General features: G+C 41.6%; 1 protein-coding gene across 2 annotated transcripts; it reads right to left on the bottom strand.

The window, feature by feature from the left end:
• Nucleotides 1-450: 450 nt before the first annotated feature.
• Nucleotides 451-12,919, bottom strand: LOC120306458 (synapsin-1-like). Of its 2 annotated transcripts, none has more exons than XM_039339736.1 (8): nt 12,835-12,919; nt 9,060-9,202; nt 8,258-8,332; nt 7,942-8,044; nt 6,303-6,452; nt 4,968-5,031; nt 4,187-4,853; nt 451-2,729 (listed from the first exon to the last, which is right to left on the bottom strand). In XM_039339736.1, the coding sequence occupies exons 1-8, from the start codon at nt 12,862-12,864 to the stop codon at nt 2,594-2,596; spliced, it is 1,368 nt and encodes a 455-aa protein (XP_039195670.1). In that variant the 5' UTR covers nt 12,865-12,919; the 3' UTR covers nt 451-2,593. The 2 variants fall into 2 exon arrangements, with proteins under 2 accessions (XP_039195670.1, XP_039195671.1); XM_039339737.1 differs by having other exon boundaries at nt 451-2,691.
• Nucleotides 12,920-17,385: the final 4,466 nt, after the last annotated feature.

The following is a 17,385-nucleotide window of genomic DNA, read 5'->3' as shown; positions in this document are numbered from 1 at the left end:
AACAATAAATGCTGTTTTTTTAAAGTAATGTTTTATATTGGTCTCACAGGTTTCAGTGTGAAGAAGGGTCTTTTTTTTAAGAATGTGGGACATTGCAAAAAATATTTTCATTGCTAGGATACATCCACAAAATTAAAAAACAGTCTTATCAAATCAAGGTAACTATCCATGTAACCCAGCATTTTGTATCTCAACAGGACCAATGTGTACTTTTAGAAGCTCACTAACAGGGACAGATTACACCAAGCTGTCATTGACTCCTTGAGGCCACATAGACAGAAGAAAATCCACACCCCTTTGTTCTCATAATACACACACTTGCTTTCATCTATCCACTTTTCCATTCTGATGTTATCATACCCCTTTCTCTTCATATCTATTCATATGTAGTGCCTATATGTGTATACTGATTTCATTCCAGTGACAAAACATGCATTTTTCCAGCAAGCATTCGGATTTTTAATATAGATATATTTATTTATTTATGTTTTTTACATCACTGATCCATTGAAACTTTGATTCACAGAGACAGAATCACAGCAATAGGAAAGGCCTCTATTCCCACAAAAATAGTGTGCGAGGGGGATGCACTTTCCAGACAAGAATAAATAAAGATACCAAGTTAGCACTTTAAATTGTCCTTCCCAGATCTCTTGGTGGCAAAGGAATAGATCTCTGGGGAGAAGAGGCTGAAGAATGGAAAGAGGGTGTAATACACAGGGATCGAGCCTCTGCTGCATCCCCTCCCCAGCCTGACAGTAAGTTGCAAACACAGCTCAAAGCATCATGTCACAACACAGCTACAACACGCGACTTTGCAGCTATCAGACCACCACGCGTTAAGTGGCGCTTTACCCCTGTCCCCGTGACCTTTCAAAGAAGGGGACAAGAGTAATTGACACAGCTTTAGGGATAAAGGAGAATCACAAAAATAGAGTGGGAAGTTTCTCTCTTGAGTTATATACAAGGGGGAGAGGGTGGGGACCAAGTTCTGCTTTTGGATGTGAACCCCTTGTGTGTCCATCGGGGATGAAGTTTTATTTCTTCAGTCATCAAAATAGCAAAAGCATACCTTGGCTATAGTGGCAGTACTATGGCTGTTTTGGGAGAAGAGCAGATAGATTTGATTGGCCAAGTGGGAGGAAGAACAGGAAATGGGCTTGACAAAAACAACTGCATTCTCCACCGCAAACTCAAATCATTGGCCAATTGTCTCTCCTCCATGATGGCTGGGTTCTAAAACAGCTTAGCAAAAGATTTGCTAAGTACCTTATTGGCCCTGCCCAGCACCTTCCTGATGATCAGTAGATGCTAAAGCTTATAGTGGAGTGTCAGATTGGGAGTTTTCTGCAGTGCTACTAAGAGGGTGGGGGAAAAAAACAGTGTGAGGTAGGATGGAAAGGTGGTATGTGTCTAGATTAAGGCTTGCCAAGTATACAGTTACCAAAACGCATGGGAAGAAGGTTGCACATTGCTGAAGTGGAGGCAGAACCTGCAGCCAAGGCAACAGAGTTGGAAGCAGGCAGCTAAGGAGTGGGGACAACAGGATTGTGCAAAGGGCAAGTGGCAATTGACTGGCTTATTCACAAACAGCAACATAGACATCTTTGTGGCCACAAACACAGACATGGCCCCAGGAGAAGTCCCCTCCCTCATGCTATATATAGAGATCCCTGGAGACCTCTCTCCTCTCCCTTTTTCCCAGGCCTGGGGACCCCTAGGCTGGGAGAAGAGAATCAGGCATAAAGTTTGCATATTTATATAGAAGAAATGTGGACTTGAGTAATCTGCAGCCTCCAGATGAAAAGGGAGCTCCTGATAAAAGGAAGGAAGGAAGCTCTCTGATAATCGATGGGTTTAACTTGCATGGGGATAGTATATTCTGCAGAAATGGATACAGAATCAGTCATAGAAAACAGAGCAAAAAATTGGTCCTTAAGAACGAAGGATGGTGGCAGAAGGAAGATTTAGGATTTTAAGGTAAGATAAACAGAGCCTCCTTCCCAGAAGACTGTGTAGTTCTTGTTGCATTTAGGGTAGAATTTATATGTGTATCTGTATATGTATTTGTATCTCTCTCTCCCCAGATAATTGCTCTGTACAGATAACTTCTTCACTGTAAACCACCCAGAGGTCACATATGTGAGATGAGCAGCGGTACAAAATCTAATAAATAAGTACACAAACAAATGAATTTTAAGCCAACCAACCAACCAACCCACTTTACATTCAGAACGACCGGCTTCAAAAGCCTGAGTATTCCTGGGGATTTAGTATCAACCCATTTTCTAGCGCTGACCATTTCCAGCAGGTGCCATTCCTTTTACCAAGGATCTCCAGGGATACGTATTGCTTCCCCCTTTCCATGGGATTGCCATTAATGGAGGGGAGGGGAGAAAAAAATTCTTCAAAGTAAGAAAGGGGGGGGGGATAAAAATAAACAAATAAATAGATTCATTTTGGAAGAGCATTCCCATGGGGGGGAGGGGGTTGGTCAAAGCAGTGAAGGAACATGGGGTTCAGAGTCTCAGAAGACAGGGAAAGGGAACTAGGCCCGGGGAAGTGAAGGGTCGCAGTATAGAGGGGAAGTCTCTCAGTCGGAGAAGAGGCTGGCGAAGCTCTGTCGGAGGCTGCGGATGCTCTCAGCACGCACTTCATCCTGACTAAGGCTGCCCCGTGGCACCGGTGCCTCTGCAAGGGGGAAGGTATTGGTCAGAGACTGGGATTTGCTAAGGAACAGTGAGGGAGGAATGGGGGGGCAGGAAAGAAGGGAGGGGTAGACGGAGAGGAGAAATGAGAAACACACTATTAAAATCAGGTCAGGCAACAGAACTTGCTTTGTCTGAAATGCTGGGAGAGAAGAAAGGGGAGTTTGGGACTCATTGCCCTCCTTCTCAAGAGTAGGGTAAGAAGCAAGCACAGAGCCACAAAAGGGGGCAAGGCCATTGAGAGGCCGCATTGCCCCCCCCCCCTCCAGCCCTAATTTAATGCTGCAAAGGAGGGTGTGTCCAGTAGGGAAAGACTAGGGAAATGATCCTGCAGCAGGAAAACATGAGGGAAAAGCTGAAAGAATTTGGAGAGGGAAATTCTTAGGCATTTTCTTCTAATTGAAACTCCCCCCTCCCCCCCACCCCCACGCCATTCCATTTCTTTCCAATTCTTTTCATTATGGATAGATCCCGTTGAATTGAGAGCAGAGGAGCATGAACCCCCTCTGTGATTTTGGCAAGCTCGGGCAAACAAAAAGCTACAGCAAACATCTGAAGAAGTTATTCAGCAAGAAGGGCTATTTGAAGCCCTAAGCACTGCTGCCTTCCTATGTAACTGTTTCTCTGTTAAAAAATATCTTCTTGTTGATCTCAACAAAACCGAGCTCCTACAACTGGCATAACGTGCGAATCCAGCTGAAAGTGAGGGCAACACTTTCTGTTCTCCCTTTCAGTGGTCAAACAATTTCATCCCTGTTTCCATGCCACCTCTTAGAGGCGGCCATGGGAAACACTTGTCACAAGGGATTATGAAATACATCTTTCCTAAACTTATGCTAACCTTTCAGCTTCAAATTTATCCTGCAAGGTTTGATTTATATAGTGAGGTATACATTTTTTAAAAATTCGATTTTTCAAATTTTATCTCAAGAACGTGACATCTTAAAACATGAGTTTTTTGTGTCCTTTTGAAAGATGACTTTGTATATGTGGAGAATCAATTAACTTTTTTTGTTTCAGGAGGAGGTGTGGGGGGTTTTTTTGCATAAAAAGTAGTGTCTAGTTCTCACAGTGGCAAACAAAAGCAAACATAAAAAAGCAAGACAGCTGCAGTGATGTCAGTGAAGAGTTTCTTATAAGCAAGTGACCTTTCATTCTGTGCCCTGCCTTGTCATCCTACTGCACCTAATCCTTTCTCATTTAATATTCTCCCCTAACCTCTTAGTGATCTTTGACAAAAGTGAAAAGGACATAAAATGACAACACACTGAATTTGCAAAATTAATCCTGAATTGGTGTTAGGGGAAAGTGCATGTAGCACTGTTTGTGCCCTTAAGTATCTGAGGGTAACAGATCACCATGGCAACCTACCACACCCTTGTTTAGCTAGGAACAAAATCCCTAAATTGCAAAAATTAAGTCTTGGAGCCTGCCAAACCCTGCTCCCTTCACAGAGAACCCAAGAGTCCAACGCTTACTTCAGCTGGGGCTGGGGTGGAGGAGGCAGATCCTGACTGGGTTTCTGGGCAACTTGTGGCTTTCCTTGGCTTGGTGGAGGGCGGTTCCCTTGTTGCCCTGGGCCACCAGGCCCCTGCCCCTGAGTACTGGGCCTCGGCTGCTGGGTAGTGGGTGGTGATGGGCGCTGCTGCTGTGCTCCTGCTCCCGGTGGGCGCTGCTGAGTCAGGCCCCCTTGGCTGCCCTGCCGCGGATGCTGCCGTGGTTGACCGCCAGCTGCTGGAGGGCGCTGTGCCTGCTGGGGCTGCTGCTGTTGCCCTGGGAGGCCCCCAGATGCTGTCTTGGGCAGGCCAGCCCCTGCAGGCCGCTGCTGCTGCGGGGGAGAACCTTGCTGCCACTGCTGCTGTCCTCCACCACTGGGGCTTGGCCCTCTCTGGGGCTGGGGGGACTGTGGAGCAGAGGGGGGGCCCTGCTGGCGAGACTGTTGGACTCCAGGCCCAGGCTGGCGCTGCCCGGCAGGACGTTGCTGAGCCTGTGGTGGGGGCTGCTGGGTAGTGGGGCTGGGCAGACGCTGACCCATTGCAGGACCACTGGGCTGTGGGGTAAGGCCTGAGAGTTGCTGGCCTTGGGGAGGGGGGCGCTGCTGAGACGGAGGGCGCTGGGATCCTGGAGGTGGCTGCTGAGGTCCTCCTGAAAGACAGAGGGAAAGCTGTTTTAGCTTACCTAACCTGCTAGAATTTCCTTCCAACAAAAAATTCTGATGCCTCCCGCCCGAGTCACAATTTTCCCCAAAGCATAATTCACCTTGGGGTGGAGGTCTCTGTTGGGCTGGAGGGCCTTGTCTCTGTCCAGCTTGAGCTGACTGAGCCTATGAATGAAAACAAACAAAAGCAGGAGCATGCATCAAAATATATCCTTTTTTCCTTTTGTCCCACCTACCCAGCTATACTTTTCCTATTTCTTCCTATTTGTCTTCTTTGTAGCATCACCATGCAATACAAGAACTGAATCTTTCCCTAGTAGGCTGCCCATTCAGACATTCAATCAAAAAAAAAAATGAACAGATGACATAAATGAACAGAAAAAAAATGAACAGATCTCCACTGGAGCCATCAAATACTAGGAACCATGTAAACTCGTTGCAAAATGTGAAGAATGGATGGACAAAGAGAGAGTTTTCCTTGCCCTTCCTTTTTCCCAGATGCTTGGTAATACATGGGGGAGGGCTGGGAAGTGTCTTTAAACAGCTGAAATTTGTCGTGCCAGATGTAATGATAGCAATTTAGCTAAGGAAAAGCTTCAAAGCATGAGAGAAGCATTCTTGTTCACAATACAAACTGTTATGGCAGCCACCAACTTCAATGGCTTTTAAGGAACATTAATAATAGCCATTTTACTTAAGCCGGTTATATACTTCTAGAATTTGAGGCAGCATGCCTCTGAATGCCTATTGCTAGGAACCATGAATAGGAGGACCTGGTGGCACTTGTTAAATTCACAGTGGCCTCTAGCTGGCAGTTACTGTGGGAAACAGAACACTGGATAACATCCAGGAATGCTCCTCTTAAGATCTTGAAAGTAAGACTGGACAAATTCAAAGTAGACAAATCTACCAACATTTATTATCCATGGCAATTAGGTGAAATCTCTACAGTATTATGCTGGTGCTTGAGATCAAATAGTTAGAAAGAAATGTTGACTTTGACTTCAACATATAGGTTTTTCTAAGCCATCTAATTGTCCACTGTCAAAAACAGAATACTGGACTAAATAGACATACACACACACACACACACACACAATCTGATCCAGCAGTAGGAACACTTTGCTCAAAGAGTCCCTCATGCTGAAATCTTCTGCCTCTGTTTGACTCACCAACTTTAATTAGAAATTTCAGATACTAACCCTGGTCCTTATGCAGGCAACCTGTACTTGGTTCCCCACTACTGTTGCCATAAACTGAACCCTACTGTAAACTTCACTATGACAGTTTACTACTCTGAGCCAGCATTTCCTCCTCCTTCTGACGCCTTTCCTTCAATTTCTTGTAAGCAGTGACTAATCATAAATTACAGGGGAAAAACACAAAAAAAGGAATGACTACTGTTGTGTTTCTGATGAAAAACAAAGTCATAATACCTGGGCATGCTGTCCTGAGGCAGAACGCACAGGGGAGGGTACTGGTGTGCGAGGAATGACCTGGGCCATGCGTGACAGTACCAGCTCCACAATCAGCTGCTTATCTTCCTCCTGATGGTCTCCAATCAGAGGCATGGATGATCCCACTACCTAAAGGAAGAACCAGGGGGAAAAAACAGGAAGCTGAGTTGTTTCCCTTAAGTAGAACATGTGTGAATTACTCTAAGACTTTCTGCAGGAAATGACCTTTTATTTTTTTTAAAATGCCTACTTTAAACTTTAATGGCACTAGCAAATTAATAGCAGAAGTTTCAACTTGGGATGAAAACAAATAGCTAATAAGAAATATGGATAATATCCAGAGAATATATTTCCTCTGACAGCCCCTTTCCTTGCAGAAGATAATCATCTGCAGAATGGAGATAATAACAGATGACCACCATTACAGGATATTTGTTGAAAGGATTACGTGTGCTGTGTGTATAAACACTAAGCAATAGGTTTAACAAAACCACATGGTGCAATGGGTGGTGACTCAAAGAATACAGTCTGATCCATGTAGCCAGGAAGTAACTGGAACTAAGCCAGTTTGTTCCACTGCCTGTAACATGGAAAACCAATTACACGTCATATCAATAGACAAAACATACTGTACATTCACCAAAAACATAGGAAAATGCAGTAGAATCAGAGTGATATATTAAAATTTATTATATATATATGTATATATATATAATAAAATCCCAAAAAAGAAGTCGATCACCAAGAGGAATAAAAAATTTTAAAATTTATTAACCGAGCTTTCGTTGGGAAATCATCCAACATCGTCAGGGTTCTAAAAGGCAGACGCTGGGGCATCTTTTATAGGGTGTTAGTAGCCTGCATCTGGCTTCTAAGGCGTGTTAATGGGCCCAGCTGGTCGTGCCGTTCATTATTCATCATTCCCCAACCATAAGTATTACCCCAGAGGTAAGAGGAATCCCTTTCATCCCGCATGCTGGTCGTCTCCCTCCTCCCTCATCTTCCTGTATACGGATAGAGGGGGGGAGGTATATATATATACCTCTCAAAGGAGGATCCATCAACCTTAACCTTAACCACCAGTTGTTTTGTCATGGTTGAGCTTTCCAAGACACATTGAACTATATATTCTGAATATTAGTAAAAATATTAATTTTTAATGTGGATCAAGGTTTTTCCAAACCATCCTCCAAATCTTTTCAGTAAATATCCACAAGGTTTTCTGCAACAATAGCAATGACAGAGGTTCCGTGAGAGACTAAATTATTGCTGAATTTGTTGAGTAAAAGGAGAGAGAGAATGTAATTGGCCTGATGCCAACTAGTGACCATTGCAGATGAAAATGTATTTCAACTCAAATCTCTTTGGCCTGAGAGAATACAATACTATCCCGGTATCATAAAAACACATGTACTGTATATTGAGGTTTCATTGTTTCCAGAACAAATTTGTTAAAAAGAGCTGATTTGCTTAAAAATCTTCAATTTAAAAAACAAAAAACAAACTTTTAATCTGGCTCTGTATCTTATAAATTCTAATCTTCCCTTCTTTTAGCATTTTTTGAAAGGTTTGTGTTCCTGGTATATTAGTTAAAATATAAGCATTCCCAGCACTTCACCTCAATAATGTGGTCACGTCCATCCTTGCCATGCAGAGCCTCTACTGCACAAATGTCCAAACCACCAAAAATTTCTGAACAAGTGTCCACCCATAGCTTGTACCTACCACAGAATGGAAAAGATCAAGAAAAGAGACAAACTTATAAACAAAACTATAAAAGTTCAAGTACAGAGCCCTCGTAATTTTATCACTTTCACTCAGGTATATTTAGCTCAGAGAAGATTGTGAGAAGCCATAGAGAGGAAGAGACCATTTATTCTATGCCATTTATTTTAAATCCCTACCCAATCATGTCTCCCCACCCCGCCACTCACCTATCTGACATAGCTATTTGCTCCAACATGGCAGAGCCAGTATTGGTTTTCCAGTTGCCTGAAACAGAGGTCCTCCTGACAGGGAAAAGAGAGAGGGCGTTATGAGTACTAGAGATCCAGAGAGCAATTTTTTTCCTTGAAAAAGGAGGTTAATAACATCAAGAAAAAGATTGATAGAGACTGAAAGGGGGAAACTAATTCAAATGGGATTTGTCAGATAAACGGTATATTAAATACAGTATTTTAAGAAATTGAGTCCTCAAAGGAAGTACAATCTAATAGCACATATACCAGGGGTCTTCAAACTTGGCCCTTTTATGACTTGTGGACTTCAATTCCCAAATTCCTCAGCCAGCGTGCCTGGGAGTTGAAGTCCACAAGTCATAAAAGGGCCAAGTTTGAAAACCCTTGACATATACAGTACAAAGGAGGGGCGGCGTACATATTTCTCATTGTTTGTAAAAAAAAAAAATTTAGAATTTTAGCAAGATATTTAATGTTATACGACAATGTGTGTCTGCCAAAATTCCCATGTAGATCAGTTATTAAAGATATAAGACCCGAACTTTTGCATATGGTCACCTCTTCCAGGATTGTTTCTAGAAAGTGATTTGAAAATGCTGACCAGGATCAATAAAGCTTCATGGAAGACATCATTCTGCTAAAGGGAGGAGGCAAAGTAGAAAGGAAGTTGATTTAAGTAATGGTGGGATCAAGTGCAGGTCAAGAAGCTTCTGTGGGGAAGTTGCAACATTTGCTAAGAGTAAAGAGATATAAACACGAGGATTTTTTCCAGACTCACATGTAGGCTTTGTAGTTATTGCCAATCTTCTGTATACGGATATCATACTTGGCATCAATAAAAGGTTCTGAAGTGGCATAGGTCTTGGTGAGAGCTACCACACTGGCAATGTCTTGGAAATCATACTGGTTCTCCACCTTGACCTGCAATAAAGAGAAGCCTTTGCATTTACTGTATGCAAATATAAGCAAATAACTCTATATCACCCACACTTCAGCAATTCAATTTTGACCTCTTTAAAATCTGATTTGCCCTCTCAAATTGCGTGTTTTATAAGTGGGGTTTATTGTGCCAATTTCTCTTCCTCATTTGATCACATGTCAAATTAGATTCAGACAATATAAAAGTGCCTTCTATTTGTAGCCCATTATTTCTATTTATTTTCACCAAAATGTTAAGCAGGAAAATACAAAATAAACACAACAGGTTATATAGTGCTAGAAGCTCTTTATCTGGGAACACTGACTGACATCATTTTCTCATGGATTCAGCCTGCCATAAAAAACTAGCAAAAATGCTTATCTATGGTTGGATCCATTCTGTAGCATCAGCCTCTTTGACAAAGGGGATGATGCCTCTTGCCTTGAAAGAGCCAATGATGACAGCCATCATAGACCCAATGGGTTTTTGATAACTATCATCCAGTCTCCAACGTTTCCTTTCTGGGAAAAGTTGTTGACAAGGTGATCAGTCTGTAGTTGGTGAAAACCTGGAGGAAATGGATTATCCAAGCCCATTTCTGTCAAGCTTCAGGCTGGGATTTAGTAATGAGACAGCTTTGGTTATTGATGTAGTCAATATGGTAGAATCAAGATGAAGCTGGTGCATCCATCCTTTGTGCTCTTGATCTTTTAGTGGCTATCAACATTGTCAACCACAGTATCCTTCTAAGTCAATTCCATGGGCTGGGAAATTGAGACACATATATACAGTGGTTCTCTTCCTTTCTCTGGGCCGATTCCTGTTGGTATTATTGGGGGCAGAGGAGAGAGAGATCATTCTCTTGGCCCCTCTTTTGAGGGAACTCACATCACTCCATTCTTCTCCTCTCCTTTTAATTACTGTGTTAGATCATCCACTGGTTTGAGGTTTGATACACTGATGACTTTGGATTGACCAAGTGAGACTGTTGATGTTCTATTCCTGTGTCTGGAAGCTATACAGATTTGGACAGGAAGGAACCATCTCTGACTCAATCCCATCAAAATCAAGGGTCTGTGGATGTTTGGTCTATCAGATCTGGAGATATTCCATCTCTGACTGGGTGGGATTGCATTTCTCCATTTAAGAGTATGCAATCTGGCAGTCTTCCTAGGCTCACAGCTCCTGCTTGAGGAACAGATTGTAGCCTTAGCCAGGAAGGCCTTTGCCCAGCTTCATCTGGTGCACCAGTTCTGTCCTTTCTTAGATTGGGAAGCTCTTCAGATAGTCACTGATGCCCTGGTCACCCCACGACCTAACTACTGTAGCATGTTCTACACAGTTCTACCTTTGAAGACCACTCAGAATTTTCAATTGGTCCAGAATGCAGCAGTGCAGGCACTGATGGTCATGCCTTGGTATGCCAATGTAGCATTTGCACTTTGTGGTTCAAGGTACTGGACAATACCTTTAAAGCCCTACGTGGCACAGGGCCTCGTTATCTAAGGAATCACATGTCTCCCATAGTATCAACCGGTCTGATTTAATCTGGCAGGATTGGCGCTCTCTGAGTTCCTTTGATTAAATAAAGCCCTCTATCAGGATTCCAGAAGTGCCCCTTCTCTGTAGTAGAACTTGCTCTCTGGAATGAAGCTGTCCCTGAGATCCAGATGACTCCCACTCTGCTGGTGTTTTGAAGGGCCTTGAAGACTTGGCTTCTCCCAGGCCTTTATCAACAATGAGTGAAATTGCCTGGATTGTGTGGGTTTGTTTCTCTTCTGTTCTTGTCTAGTTCTTGTCAACTTTTGTTCCTTTATTTTTGTTTCTTGTTATTGTTTTCCCAAACATCGGGCAACAGCTCTCCAGCCAATTGTACTCATCCAGTCTGGTCTTCCAGAGAAGATCTGCCAACCCTGCCTCCCCCCACCCACCCACCCACCCACCCACCCACTCACACCCATTTTGTGAGGTATAGCAGGTATGGATCAGACAGCAGGCCTTCATGGTGGAAATATCTTCCTTACAGAAGTTTCTAAGCCTCCACTGGAAACAGCTCAAAAGCTCAATTCTAACAAGTCTTTGGTCCCAGTTGAATGATTGTGGGTAGCTATCTTAAGTTTGCTTTTGCTTTCTCATGGTGTTTTCATTATACTGTGGGTTCTTTTTGTTTTGGTCTTTATTTGTGGTTTTATGCTGCCCAAGGCCCCCAGGACTGGGTTAGGTCATAAGTACAGTTAAATAAAGAAACAAACAAAATCAATTTCTATACTTGTTCCTAAACAAAAGAGGAATCCATTATAACTTGCAGTTGGAGTTGCTGGGAAAATCTATTTGTGACTAATTGGGACAGAAGTTATTGGGAGGAAAGATTATTCTTCCCACAATTGCCCCCTAAGAAGGAGAGCAAATGGGGACCTCAGAGCCAAAATGGGAATGCCCTACAATCTAATAGGTTTCTGTCTCAACAATGAAAATATCCTAGGAGAAAAGAACAGAACATTATGTTACTTGCAACTTGGGAAGAGATACAAAGCAGGAGCTTAGCAACTCTGTGGTCTAGGTAATAAACTTCGCATTCCAGGCAGAGCAGGGATCTAAGTGATCAGCACGTAACAGATACCGAGATAAACAAAGAGGAAGGAAAACTAATTAATCTAGATCATTTTTTAAAAAAAACCTTTGAGTTGCCTTGTAGGCCCTCTCTCCACTGCTGAGTCAAACTGCTTTGAGCAAGCAGAAAATTTTAACAGTGTAAAAATGGTTGACCCCCAATAAAAATCCCTGTGCCTGGCTCTAGGCCTCAGTTTCAGATCACTGCCAATCCCATGACTCCCCTTCAAGGTAGGGTTACCAGATATCTGATGGGGACAATTGGAAAAGAGGATAAATGGACACACTGGATGAAGACTCAGTATTTAGTATTTGAATTTTTATTCATTGGAGAGGAAGGGATTACAAGTGAGTAAACAGGTACACAATACACATTGAGAAGAAGGTGCTAGCCCTTAAGAGGCAAACACCTTCAATCTGTAATTAAGGTCTTGTGAATTTCAGGCAGCTGTCATATTGGTGGGAGAGTACTATATAAGCTCACAGTGCTGAGCTTGTTAACCTGGATTTAGCACTTAGGGAAATGCTGTGCCACAGTGAAAAACTGCTTGAGAAGAGCTACCCAAAGAGCTGGACAATTTTTGATGTTAAGGCTATGCCTGCTAGATAAAGGACATGAGGACAAAAGAGCCTCCTTCTGCTGAACAACTGATAATTCTACTCTGAGGTAATGAGTAAGCCTAACAGAAGTTAATACTATGAGGCTACTCTTGGATTGTATCAAAAGAATAGGGAAATGCTACTTTAATCCTAATATGGCCAAGGATGACTGAGAAAGCCGATTTCAGAAAGTTGGAGGTGACAGGAGGCAAGATCATGAAACATGGTAGGGAAAAAAAATGGTTGCTACCAAAAGATGTTTATGCTATGGTTAAACACAAGTGGGGAAAGATCTTTAGAAAGGGCTACATCAACATATCTTAAAGGAATATCTGGGTGACCTTTATTGCAGGATGGTGATTTGTGTGCTCTCAAACACTCAAGAGTACTCGGGCTCAGCTTTTGAGAACTTTTACACCCTCACCTTTCCCATTCCAGAATGAGCATGTCCCATCTTTACCACCACTGGGTATTTGGAGGTTGTCAGCTGGAAAAAGAAGAAGAAAGAAGAATCACCAAAGGTTGACAATCACTGCCGTTAGGTACCACGGTCTGCCACAAAGGTCACTGCAATGGCAAGTGTTGCTCAGTGCCATTAAAAGTGTACAGTGTACAATACAGGCTTGGGCAAAACAAGGAGCCATGTACAGTGATGTTTAAAAATTTGTGAACCCTTTTGAATTTTCAAAATTTCAGAATAAATATGACCTAAAACATCATCTGTTCTCCATATGAGTCCTAAAACTAGATAAAGAGACCATGAATACAATGAGTCAAAAATATTGTAACCTGTTCATTTAGATACTGAAGAGAATGATCCAAAGGGCCATGCGCAAATATGTAGCTTTGAATCATTTTACTCAATAAATAAATGAATGCAGCTAGTTGTTTTGTTACAACCCAGTGATTCCTTAATACTTTGTGATTTGTAAGTTGAATACCTTGAATGATTTAAAACTCCACCAGTGACATTTGATCTGTAATGTTGCAACTGTCCAGTGTTAAATAAAGCTCCAAGCTGTATATATTAACTTGAAATCAAGCCTAAATTTATAAGACGTAAATGTTCATCCAAATAGAATATAGTTATGAATTACTTTTCCAGACAACTGCAATATATTCCATATGACACGCAAATGCTATTCTTACTGATAATTGTGCATGTTAATTCCTGCAGGCTACATTTATATAGGAATCATGGATTCTGAAAAGCTTAAATATATTGCTAGTAAAAAGAACATCAAGATGTTGCCAAGATTTGAGAAAGATACCAGAACCGTGCATGTAAGTTGTAAAGAATAATAGTATTCCGTTTGTTAGAACCAAAGTATATGGGATAAAAAGAAACTGTTGTATTTTTATTTCCATGTTATAATATTTTCTTGTTACCCTGAGTGGGATTTTAATGTAACTGAATGGCTACATGCCTAGTTTTGCTACTGATTTTCCTATCTTTTCCTATAGCTGAGCTGAATGCAGAAGTCCTTGGTAAAACAGCCAAGAACTTCCCGGTTGTGGTAGACCAGGGGTTTTCAAACTTGGCCATTTTATGACTTATGGACTTCAATTCCCAGAATTCCTCAGCCAACGTGTCTGGCTGAGGAATTCTGGGAGTTGAAATCCACAAGTCATAAAAGGGCCAAGTTTGAAGAGCCCTGCAGTAGACAGACTATCTTGGTAAGTCATGAAATCCAGCTTTATTGGAAGCAGCCTGTAGTACATACCTTTTACTGGAAAATATTTGGGGAAAGGGGGTCTCCCAGTGAAGTTTTAAGTTATCCCCCCTCCTAGTCTTCAACAATATTTGATCAGAAGGTATTCTTGGGGGACACATAAGCACGTTATTGAAACAATAACCTTCTGTGTTTGGAGTTTATCAGCAGCTGGCAGAGGACAGCTGACAGGCTAATGAAAATTGAAGCAACATCAAGTGATGTAAATGATAGTGGTTTTAATTTCAATTGCAACTGAATTTACTGTCCTGTTTTGCAACTTGTTATTTGCTTTCATAAATTTATACTTGAGTTGTACATAAATAAAGATATATATTTAATACTGAATGTTTCAAACTTCTGGAAGACACCAGTTTGTCTACAAAGGAATTGATATTTGTTTGTTTGTTTGTTTGTCTGTTTTTCAGTGTTGTCTTCCTGGCTGGCTGGGTGGCATAGGATCATGCAACTTTCTCGGCAAAAGTACAGAAGCAGTTTGCTCCTGCCTTATTTTGGCGGGTGTGGTTTGTTTATTTGTTTTTTCCGTCAACTTCCCAGCCTAAACTCTGAAATTCCTTGATGTTTTCCCAAGGGAAATTGTTCCATTATCACTCCCTGAGTGGATTACTGCAATGCACTTTACGTGGGGCTGCCCTTGAAGTCTGTCTGGAAGCTACATCTGCTGCAGAACAGATTTGTGCATACAGTTCTGGATGCTTCCAGTTTTGCCTACATCAGTGGTTCTCAACCTGTGGGTCGGGACCCCATTTGGGGTCGAATGACCATTTCACGGGGGTCACCAAACCATGCTGTCCGCCATTTTTTCCCTTTTCCCTAGCTGTCCTAGTCCCTCTTATTGGTGGCCACACCCACTTGGGGGTCACCATAACATGGGGAACTGTATTATGGGGTCACGGCATTAGAAAGGTTGAGAATCACTGGCCTACATTATACCTCTGCTTTGCAAGCTGCAATGGCTCCCAATTTCCTTCGAGGTGCAATTCAAGGCACTGGTTACCACCTCCCAAGTCCTACATGGAATGGGACTGGGTTCTTTGTGGGACTTCTCCTTGAGAGTATCTGCCTAGCCTACCAGATAGGGTAAAGACACTCCAGGTCACTTGCCTGACATATTGCCATCTAATGGGCCTTTGGAAGCCACCTTCTACCTTATGGAATACATTCTCTCTCTCTCTCTCTCTCTCTCTCTCTCACACACACACACACACACACACACACACACACACACACACGGAGTGACTGAGCAGGTACCCAGCCTTTTAGCCTTCTGGGAAGGCTTTTTACACAGCCATTGGGATGGAGTGAAGATGTTTGGGGTTGATAGTTGGGGCATCCCAAGGGGATGACTAAGCTGCCAGGTTTGGATTGTGTTATGTTTTTATTAGTTTGGGAACCTTTCTTGTGAGCCACCTAGAGCTGCATTTTAAAATGAGTACCCGTGCAAACCTTTTAAATACATAAAGTAAATAAATGAAAAAGGTCCTGTCCATACTGGACCCTGCTTAACTATGCCCCAGCAAGGTGAGGCAGTTGCTGACCGTATCCCAAACCCAGAATAAAGTTGCTCTCAAAATAGACTATTCTGGGAAATGAGGAATGCAAAGTAGTAATGACATCCTTGCAGGTAATCCTTGAATTAAGACTGTAATTGAGCCTGGAATTACAGTTCTTGGTCATGACGATGGTTAAGTTATCGTAATGTACGTCCCAGAGAATGCTTTTGAGCTTGGACCTGAAAGTGGAGATAATGTAACATATTATGGCTGGGTTGTCAAAGTATTGCAATTTATCAGGATTTTATTCCATCTATTTGGAAGTTAACTGTTTGGGTAGCCAATTTACTATTGAACTAAATTGAAATATGCATTATATACATATATATACTGTTTGTCTTAAGACAGATTTGATAAACCCTTCCATTGCTGAATGCCACCTCATAATATGCAGGATTCCCTCCCCCCAACCTTGTTATTCATTAAATTGTCCAAAATCTCACAAGACTGCTGTATCTCACAAGATTTTGAGCGTTCCACTTCAGATCTTGCGCAAAATTTCACATGAGATTTTAGCATCTTCATAGACGTTTTGAGGAAGGCACAGGTAAGAAAGCAGAAATCTTGCAATGCTGCTTTCCCATGACTTTGGATTTTAATATATAATCAAAAAGATTTTTAGTGTGCCATTGTCTAGTCCGGTTCATGGAATTCTGCCATTCAGATGATCTTGTCTTCTATTTGTAACTCTCTGCGTCTTACCAACATTTCATCCATAATCTCTCTTACCATAAAAAAAAAATTCACTGCTAAAGGAGAGACAGAATAGTTGCACAATGACTTTCTCTAGTGATGATGTAAAATAATTGAGGACTCATTGATTAATATGATTTTGTCCTGTGATTTACTGATACCATTTTGGAGTAATATTTAAAGGTACAGTAGATAAATAAATTTAGGAGGAAAATCTTTTAGTATTAAAGATGTTAAATACTAAAACTCTGAAATTTGACTATTTTTGAGGAGTTATGGTTGCTTCTGGCCTGAGGTGTTGCTAAGAAAATTATTTTGAAGAATTAGAAAAGTATAGTATTTCTAACAGTAAGGATTGGGTTCACAAGATACGTGACATCCATTTTAAAAAGGCAATTTATCTCTTAATCAAACGTGACTCAAGGCAATTTCCTGGGGCATATATTTTGCAACGTCTTGTAATGTTAGACAATATTTTTCCCTAACTTTAGAAATCTGTTTACATTTGATTGATGCATATCAATAGTTTTCTCCATTTTTTTGTTAGTTTGTTTTGTTTTTGTAGGTTTTTCAATGTATTTTTCCCTTTTCCCCTGAATTCTGTAATTTTTCTATTACTTTCTGTAAAAGAAAGAAAAAGAACCTCAACCTTGCCTACATTTTTATCACCAAGAAATAATGTATTTTCTTACCCTTTTAAAGAAGATTGTATTTGGAGAAGGGGAACTCAGGGGAGTTTAGTTAAAGTCACACGGCTGGGAATTATACAAGTTGAAGTCCAACATATTGGAGGATACCAAGCTGAGGAAGGCAGCTCCAGAGCTTTGATTCATCACAAAATCCCTCAACTGAGAGCTCATCATCAGCCTGGAATCAGCATGCAAATGACTTTGCCTTTACACAACCATTGTACAGTCACCAGATATGAGTGTCTAAAGTTCACCTTCTTACGTAGGAATTTTGTAATATACGGAGCACCACCAAAATCAAATGTGG

This window comes from Crotalus tigris, unplaced genomic scaffold, assembly GCF_016545835.1.
Source record: "Crotalus tigris isolate CLP2741 ecotype Arizona unplaced genomic scaffold, ASM1654583v1 scf7180000017738.192408, whole genome shotgun sequence".
NCBI classification, from domain to species: Eukaryota; Metazoa; Chordata; class Lepidosauria; order Squamata; family Viperidae; genus Crotalus; species Crotalus tigris.
This window is presented reverse-complemented; position numbering and strand designations above follow the sequence as displayed.